The 9786-nt window shown below is 41.9% G+C and overlaps 1 protein-coding gene across 2 annotated transcripts; it reads right to left on the bottom strand.

The window, feature by feature from the left end:
* Positions 1-970: 970 nt before the first annotated feature.
* LOC102212033 (aminoacyl tRNA synthase complex-interacting multifunctional protein 1-like) lies at positions 971-6576 on the bottom strand. 2 transcript variants are annotated; one of them, XM_013909261.1, is made up of 5 exons: positions 6120-6576; positions 5254-5435; positions 3161-3329; positions 3014-3039; positions 2667-2727 (listed from the first exon to the last, which is right to left on the bottom strand). In XM_013909261.1, the coding sequence occupies exons 1-4, from the start codon at positions 6523-6525 to the stop codon at positions 3017-3019; spliced, it is 780 nt and encodes a 259-aa protein (XP_013764715.1). In that variant the 5' UTR covers positions 6526-6576; the 3' UTR covers positions 2667-2727; positions 3014-3016. The 2 variants fall into 2 exon arrangements, with proteins under 2 accessions (XP_005726977.1, XP_013764715.1); XM_005726920.1 differs by lacking the exon at positions 3014-3039 and having other exon boundaries at positions 971-2727.
* Between the last annotated feature and the right edge of the window lie 3210 nt (positions 6577-9786).

Genomic DNA, 9786 nt, shown 5'->3' on the forward strand with positions numbered 1-9786 from the left:
GAGAGAGCGTGTTATTGTTTCTACAAACTCACATTGTTTATTGTAGTTTTACTTTAATGTAACCTGAAGAAAACCCCGAACAAAAAATAAAACAAAAAAATAGTTTTGTTATTTGATAAATGGTTAAATATCCAAATCAACACAAGCAGAAGGAACAATCCAGCTATTCAGAGAGAACCTGCATGACAACATTAGACCTTATCCCCCGTCCCCATGTATTTATTTATCAGACATGTGCATCTGGTTCATGGAGTTGACAGTTTGCCAGTCGAACACAGCACAACAAATCCGGCTTCGTGGTATAAAAATCCATTTTAATAGAGCATAAATCAGTTCAGACACCACGCTGGGTTTACATAAGTTTCTGAGAACAAACCCGGTCTGCGTGCAAGTTTGAGCTCATTTTCTGACAGTCTCTCTAAGATGTGGTTTACCCGCTTGAACTGAGCAAACTTATTTTTTCCTGAACCTGACTGCCGATTTAAAACTGCAACGAAAAGAAAAGAAAGCTTTTTGGTGATCTTTCGGAACTTTAAGCTTCTTAATCGTGTTAATTAAAATAATTTGATTGCATTTATCAAGCGGTTTCTTATTTTTAATCAGTACCACAACATTAATTAAAAGTTCATGAGTTGCCTAAGCGTTTTTACCTTGGCCAATAAGCTGCAGGCTTTCAGAGCCCCTTCCTAAAGCAGCTTATGCTTTTAGGACAATTGCCAACTTTGCCTGTTCATCCAGTCTTTAGCAAATTTCCCAATATTTATGACTGGAAATGGAACACAATAATGTAAAAGAGCAACAATGGTGAGAATAAGAATAACCCCAAACACTGTGAGACTGACTCTTCTGTAAAGTAAGGGTTTGTTGTTCTCAGTGCAGTTTGTGGCCTCAAAAAGCAGGCCACCGAAGGCAGTGGAAATGTATTTTACTCGCAGGTTCACTCAGCTCGGGGAAACCTGGTTTCAGGTACGCGTTTGCTAACTTTCCCCTCCAGCAAACCGCGTCGCGTCGACGGGCTGTGTGGTTGCAGGACCGTGTCATCTCAGTCATGAACCTGTACAGTACCTCCACTCTGGGTTACCCCGTGGGTTAGTCCATGAAGAGATTGCACTGTAGGTGGAGGTGGGTGGGGGTGACGTGACATTCATAACACTCCATAACCTTTTCAGATATTAAAATGGTTTTTATTAATGTCATTCTCTAGCATTAGTCAACACTCCCCCTCCATGCTGTTGACCGCATTATAAACATTGGTTCTTTGTCATGTTGTGCTGAAGTAGTGAGTAACATTTTCTTTTTTGTTTCTAGAGAATCACACCATTCCCTTTGTGCTCTGCACTGTCAAACAAAGACCTGGGACATGGCGTCTTGGACATTTTGTTCCACTTCTTGGTTCCTGAATCACATCAATCACATCCCCATTCTCGGCCCATAGTTTTAAGTTCTCCTTTATAATAAAGGAAGAAATACTTTGTTTGTCTTTCACTTTTTTTTAGCAGCCTCCTCAACAGCTTGGCGCACTGTTTCAAAACAAAGACCAAGTCACGATCTGAAGCATGGCAGAGTTCAAAAACACATTTTTTCCCTTTCAACCCCTTCCCCTCCCTTTAAGCCAGGTGTCTTCCGATTGGCTGACCCTTGCAAACAAAACATCCGATAAGCAGGGTGGGCGGGGCTTCTGCGCTCACAGCCAGAGCTGCTCTCATGGACAACAATCCACCAGGGAAACACAAGAGCAAAGCAAACAGCATACAAAACTTGAAGACAGTTTAAAACACTTTTACATTCAAATCAAAAGACTCTGAAGTATTTGTTTGATATTTCAGGAAGCCACCGAAAAACCAAAGATGGATTTTTTTCATTTAAGATAACACTTCCTGGATTAACAGAAGCAAAAATCACAGACTTTGTTGATTGCTAAACAACATGTAGGAGTCAGTGGAAAGTCTGTTTCATGATGGATTGATTTTCGGTTCATTCTCACTCATCAATGAAAAAACAAAACAAAAAAAACCCCCAACGAGATCAGTCAATCTCCCGTTTCTCAAACGGGACTTCTGAACAGTTTCATGCCTTGTTAAATGAAAATGAAAACACTTTAAATGTCTTAACGGAAAACGACATTTTAACAAAGAGTTCCCAGAATAAAAAAAAAAAAAAAAAAAAAAAAAGGATTTTCCCCTTTTCTTTTCACTACGCTGAGGCAGCCTGTGTGGTGAATGCTCTCATGTGAACAAACCACCAAGACACATATTGCACATTGTGATGGGGTATGCTAGTGCCCTCAGTTGGCCAAATTCAAAACTACATTTTTTTTTTCTGTTAAAAAAAAGAAAAAGTAATTTAAGTAAATCTCAAGTCCATCCAACATCGGGTACCTCGCAATTATTTCACTTGCTTTATAGCAAAAACTACGTGACCACCCAGCATCACACCTGTGTGATTTTGTTTTCTGGACATGTCCCCCCAGACAGTGGGCGTTAAAATAACAGTCTCCACTATTCTGGGAATCCTTTTCCGCAATTTCTTGGATCCCGCAAGGCTGCAGAGAACTGATCATTTACTTAATCTCACAGTCAGACATGGTTTGGGCTTTGCAAACTCCCTTTCCAGCTACTTCAAAGGCAGCTCCTTTGTAGGTTGCGACGCACTGGCCGTCTGTGCGCAGGTCTGGCTGAACCTGCTCCCACACCTTCTGTTTGGGGTTCAGCTCTTTATCGGGCTCCCCTGCAACAAAGACATCATTGTGAGAAATTAGAATCCCCTGTGTACTTCAGTAAACCTCGACACTTGCAGGGTTTGTGATTCCAGGAGGTTTGCTGTTAACAGCATCCTCATGGAAAATGGCTACAGGGATTTGCATGCATCCAACCACAAAAGCTCAGAAGAGCCAACGGTGAAGTTTGGGAATGATGTCTGCTCTCAGCCTGCAGTCCGATTCTCACCAAAGGTGCCTCGCAGAGTTGGAGGAAACTTGTGTTTGTGTGTCGTGTTAAAGTAGTGCAGTACTCACAGTCTAAATACTGAGGCTCCATAACACTGATGAAAAGAGGAAAATAATGAGGCGTGTGATCAGCACTATCTGCTGAGCGCACATCTATTGTGACGATTTGGCTGAGAATAGGTTTAGCAGGAAGCTACAGCAGTGAGGCTGTAGTACCTGGGAATCCCTGGAAAGTCACTCTATCCCCTGGTATCGCTCCGTTTGGAGGATCAAGGATTTCCAGCTTGTCTTGTGACGAGGCACACATGAGCATGGCCTGGTTCACAATTCCTCTCGTCTCCACTGGCCTCTCGTTACACAGCAGGACCACCATACGATTCTGCATCTGCACGAAGGGCAGGAGAGTCCACATGTTCAAGCGAGAACAGCAAATGACGGTAAAGTTGATGGGAAAAACAAACAAACATCCGAAATCAAATAGGACGGTATTATTGGAATCAAATTCTCACTCGGTGTTCAGTCTAATTGATTTTTTAATCAAGAACTCTCAATGAGATGACAAATGCTTGATGTTGAAGAATAATGTCAGTGCTTTTGGCCAGTGCTTTGCAGAGGTGTGAAAAGCTGGGATGTCCTTCCCAGAACTGGTGCTGCAAAGTTAGGCACTTGGGATCAAAAATCCTCAGAGGCGATCGTGATATTTTAGCCGTACTGGTGACTTTAGGTGTTTAAAATCAGCCTAAAGAACACTTCAAAAGACTATGCTTGTCTTTCTGGTGGTAGTATTATAAAACATTACAACTGTCAGCAATTTGAGGATTTTTTTAATGCTATTATTTTTAATCACTTTTTAAAAACTTGGTTATTAGTTTTTGTGAGTGTACACAGTATACTAATTTATAACAAAGTAAACATAATAGTGTTTTGGGCTGTTACTGTTCACAATTACACAGATCTTCCTCCTTCGAGGCTTAGAGATGGCAGCTTCAAGCATGCCATCTCTAAAATAAAATAAAGGATGCTACATAGAGGCGTTCAAAAACAAACGGAAGATTGACATCGAGGTGTTAAATCTTAACCCTAATTTGAATAACGGAATAGTTGGACATGTCCTGGTACTTACAAAAAACCCCAATCAAACAAAACTACCATACAGTGACATGTTAGATGACAGTGTTCCTCTAAATATAAGACAGCTAAGTGATGGCTTTTGTTACTTGACCACAAAGTACCCTGACCTGAAATCTGTCCAGCATTTACGGGACACAAACTGGGAGCCAGGCCTTTTCCACTAAGACCAGTGAAATGACCCTCATTCCAGAAGAACAGAGGCGGTTACAGCCAGAATATTCAGTTTGCCCACCTCAGCCATAAAAATAACACCAGTGTGTTCATGTAGACAAAAATACTAAATCACAATTTTAAGGTGGAAAAAAAAAAAAGTATAACCTTCACAGACCTTCCCGCTTACCATTATTTTTAATGGTCCGGTCTATGCGACCTTCGTCAGGTACAGTTTTCTCAGTACCTGTAAGCCAGAAAATGTGTGGAGGTTATACTTTTTTTCTTCACAAAGACCTTTCCCACTATGCACCTGTCACTTATTCAGGTGTGGAGTCTTCCTAAATTTGTAAGTAAAAAAAAAAAAAAAGAAGACAAATCCTACTTTCAGTTTAGTTTACACTGTCGTCCCTCAGAGGGAATCGGCTCAATAGGGCAGCTTAAACTACAGTCACCGGCCACTTCTTAAAGTACACCTTGCTAGTGCTGGTGACTGCAGAGGCCATTTGAGTACAGTGAACTCACTGTCATGTTCAAGATAATATCAGGTTTGAGATAATCTGAGCTTTGTGTCATGGTGTGTTATCCTGCTGGGAGCATCCATCCGAAGAGGAGTACACTGTGATCACAAAAGCATTGACGCTGTGGTGTTTACGTCACTTTTTTTCCCTTTATTTTAATGCTCAGTTTGAACTTCAGCAGGTGGTCATGACCATGTCTGCATGGATAAATGCAGCAACTTGCTGCCATGTGATTGGCTGAATAAATACAATTTCTGTTAACCAGCAGCTGAACAGGTGTACCTAACAAAGTGAGTGTGTAGAGTGTAACAATTCAAAAGATATTGTTACACTGTCAGTATCTTTGTGCTTTGGGCTGTTACTTCGATAAAATGAGCAGTCTGAATATATCACACAGGCTTCAGGGAAACAAAAAAAAAGTAGATTATTCAGTCATCTAAAACATTGATGACCGGTAAACAGTTTTATCTTGAAATAAACAACACTAGATTAATACTTGATATTTACCTGCTCCACAGGTACGTGCTGAGACAGTTCACTGACCACCGTCCTGGGAAAAGCCTCTCCCACATCGATCTGCTCCACGAACAGCCCATCAGTGTCTGGAAGCTGCTGGACCGTGACTACACGTCCAATACGTAGGTCCAGGCGGGACACGTCCACCTGCTTCTTTGCCACCTTCGGCACTCCTGGCATGAAAGAAATGCCGCAGTGTCAGCAGGGTACACGGTCTTTCTTTGCAACTGATTTTCCTTATGGTGTGTGCTCCTCTAATATAAGAATCGACAGATTTGCTGCATCTGTAAAGAAAATCTTTGCGGTTAAAAATCTAGTTTTAAGGATTAATGAAGAAAACGCTCGGTTTGACTCAACTTCCCCACCTTTCACAGGATTCTCCTACGTGATCCATTTAGTAGATGACACAGCTCTCTTTATTACAACTACCACAAACTACAACTATAAACTCAGCTATGTAATACTACCTACAGGTGTCAGGGAGTATTTTGGCTTCAGGTCACTCCTTACTCCATCCATGTGAAGCAACATTAAACCAAAGAAATTGTGGAATCAGACTTAACTTTAATTTCCTATTCTGCTTGAATGTTGTGCTTTTGCTAAGTTTATGATTCAGGTGGGTGTACTTTGAACACACCACCACCATCATCATCATCATCACCCACGTTCTCAACGGTATGACCCTAAATCGCTGCACCCAGGAGCCAAGTAAACAGACAAAACGCATGGACGCTCAGCAATCACATGCAGGAGGATAATCAGGGGAAATGGCAAAAGTATGCGGACACTACATATTACACTCGTATGTATATGCAGCCGCTGCATTCCTCATTCTCCAGGCCTCCCGGTGGACGCACCTTTGGGCTTGCCGTATGAGGACACACGGCCTCGGAAACCCATCTCATGAAGCTCCCTGCGCACCGTGGTGGAGCTCACGCTGGCTCCGGATGCGCTCTGAAACTCGGCGGTGAGCGCTTTTATGGAGGGCAAACACTTCTCCAGCGCCACTCTCTCCAGCACTTGGCGATCCTCCTCTTTCAGCTTGTGCGGTCGGCCGCTCCGGGGCAGTGCCGTCGTTATTCCTCCACGCTTCCACTTTAAAATCACGGCGCTGACAGTGGACCGGGGCAGGTTTAACATCGCCGAGATCTCACGGACGGACTTCTTGCACAGGTAGCATCCCACCACGGTGCCCCGCTGAAACTCACTGAGCTCCTCGCTGCGACCCATTGTGCTGCAAATGTTTGCAGACTGCTTTTGCATCGACTCCCACCTCCTCCTCCTTCGCCTCCTCCGCCTTGGAGCTTCGCTCCCCCTTTTCTTCTTCTACGGTTGGCTCTCAGGGCTAATTTTAACTATAGCCCACTATCGGGTATATTACTGCCCCCGTATGATGACTAATAGCAATTCAGTGACACTACGGGCTGGATTGTGTTTCATATGACCTAAAAGTGTTTTAACGTGATGCAAACAAGCGAGAAGCAAATAAAAAAATAACTTTGAGAAGCTCTTTGAACACATAGATTGATCCTGCAACATACTTTTCTGTGTTACAGCAACAGGATAAATAATAAAAACAATAATAGTAAAAAAAAGTATCAAATGACCGTAGTTAAGCTCTTATAATGTGAGGTAATTTATTTACCTACACAACGGTAGTCACGGCAGATGCCCACCCCCACCGAGCCTGGTTCTGCCGGAGGTTTCTTGCTAAGGAGTTTTCCCTTCCCACTGTCGCCAAGCGCTTGCTGAAAGGTGGTCTTTGATTTTTAAGGTTTTCTCTGTATTCTCTATATTATTGTATGCTCTTTATTTACAGGATAAAGCATCTTAAAGCGAATGCTGTTGTGATTTGGCGCTATATAAATAAAATTTAATTGAGTTCTAGCGCTTTTCTACTCGGGTAGCACCGTGCCACCTTGCTGCCCCACTATTCTTTTGCACTGTTGCCCCACAGCAAGAAGGGCCTGAGTTCAATTCCACCATGTGGAGATAAGTTCATTGGAAACACTAAATTGCCCATAGGTGTCAATGCGGGAATGTGAATGTGAGCGTGAATGGTTGTCTCTGTCTATGGGTTAGCCCTTGGACAGATGGCGGCCTGTCCTGTCCTGCCTCTCGTCGTTAGACAGCTAGTCAGTCTCCAACACACCCCCGAAAAGGATAAGCGGAAGTGAATGCTTTTCTACTCTACTTGAGGCCACTGTTAAAACTACTTTATACAACATGCCCAATCCACCCACACTTTTTTTATGGTTAACACACTCCAGTGAATGAATGCATTAAAATTATACATTGTGTCTGACAGACTTCACCTTAGCTAATTGGATTTCCAGAGTGAATTTGTCCTTTCTGGAGCAATTTTCCTGAAATTGTATGACAAATGTTCTGGGGTGCTGTGCAGGCTTCCAAGAAGTTTGTGCTCCAGTTTCAGTTTGACCGACTGATGATCCAAACATCCATCCATCCATCCATCCATCCATCCATCTATCTATCTATAGATATTAAATTTTAGCTTCCTTAAAGAATTAAAGTCTTCAAGTCTTTTAAAAAACTTCCACAATTCTTTGGGGGTTTTTTTTCAGATTTTATTTTTCAGATTTTATTTTTCTCATAAAAAAGCAAAACTGCTATTCCGTTTTCCTCCAACTGCACACAATTCTCCCGAACATGTCCTCAGTTTTAATACCTACAGACATGTGAATGGTGCTTGGCTCTCTGACACACTGTATGGGTGTTCGTGCTCCAAAGTATTTTCTTGAAGATACTACTCCCCCCCCCCCCCCATTTCCACTTATTCAACTTCCCTGGAGAATGTCAGACAAGTGAGAAGGTTAGACCATGTACTGATTCAGAATAAAGATTTTTTTAAAAAAATCTGCTGCTCTTAAACATCGTTTACTTGAAAATGGGCTTTGTGGTCAATGCAACTCTTTTATGAGGCTTTTTTTGTTTTGTTCATTTAACACACAAACACACAGAGACATGTAGTTATTTTGAGTGTTAACAATAGCCGTGATCACAGTTTTCTTCATTGTGTGAGCATAAAAGTTTTACTTTGGACTACTGCATCTGTTGTGCCTCCATGAAAGCCCCATTAAACATTTAAACCTCCTAGTTTGATCTCCAGTGTAAGTGCTTTCCTCCCTCATTATTATGACCTCAAACTGGCAGACCAGTGTGCATTAAACCCTCTCAGTGTAACAGCTTACCATTAAGGGAAGCAACTTGAATTTGTTTACTTCACCACAGATGTCCACAGTGACAACAAATAAAGGGAAGTCACAGGAGAACCAAGTTCTTTACTGGTCTCCTACTTTTTGACAAAGGTGGCCGAGGAATGCATTAACAAGAGAATGTTGCATACAGCAAATATTCATGTGTCTATGAATATAAGTGTTTGAAAGAGGATATGTTCATATTATTTTCCACATGTGAAATTGCAGATGGATACGAAACATCAGTTTTCACCAAGGTGTCACACGTGATTTTTGAAGTACTAAAGTAAGAACCAGCCAGAACCCGGTCGGTCAAGACATCAAGAAGAGAAAATGGGGCTGGATAGGCCACTCACTCCAAAAACCATCCGACAACGTCACAAGGCAAGCACTGGACTGGAACCCACAAGGAAAAAGGAAAGTGGGGAGATCCAAACAGACGTGGAGAAGATCTGTCGAGAGCGTAATGCATAATACTGCCGGAATGACGTGGACCCAGCTGAAGAGAACGGCCCAGAACAGAGTCCGTTGGTGGCCCCATGCTCCACCAGGAGTCTACAGGAAAATTGATTGATTGAAAGTAAGATGACATAGTTAGATCGATTATTTGTCGGAGGAAGACACAATTTTTCCTTTTTTTTCTTGGTACACCACCACAGTGGAATCAAACTAAATCAAAGAATGAAGATGTGACTGAAGCAGTCACATGATCAGTAAACACTAGGGACCCAGTTCCATTGGGACCCAGAGATGCCCATAACATAACATTAACACTGCCATGTGTGATAGATGACATGATATGAGATATGTGATATGTTCATGAGCTGTTTCTCACCTTCTCCAAATTTTTCCCTTCACATCATTCTGTTTTCATTCGTCCAAAGAGTTGTTTTGTCTGTTAGTTTTTGTTTTTTTAGAACTTTGCAGGCACTTTAAGTTTACAGGGAAAGTCAAAGCTGACCTTCTTGTTTTAGAGTGTAACCAGTGGTTTGCACCTTGTTGTGTATTTAGATTCATAAAGGTGTATCTTTATTCCAGTCAATGATACATGTCATCTCCCTGAGAGTGTTTTTAACTTGCTTAGATGTTGTGAAGTTTTTTTAACCATAAAAATAATTCTGTCATCATGCACTTTGATCCAGTGTTGCTCAGCTGGCCAGTGCATTCCTTCTTTTTAACAATGGAACAGATTGAGTTGGCTCCAGATCTCTTTGGACCTCATATTGAGAGTTTTAGTGAAAAGTGACAAATCAGCCTTTGGAATCCAATCCAGATATTTTATCTGCTAAATCATGGAATAAAAGAG

The sequence above is a fragment of the Pundamilia nyererei genome, unplaced genomic scaffold (assembly GCF_000239375.1).
Source record: "Pundamilia nyererei isolate P.nyererei 1_Seehausen unplaced genomic scaffold, PunNye1.0 scaffold00022, whole genome shotgun sequence".
In the NCBI taxonomy this organism is placed as follows: Eukaryota; Metazoa; Chordata; class Actinopteri; order Cichliformes; family Cichlidae; genus Pundamilia; species Pundamilia nyererei.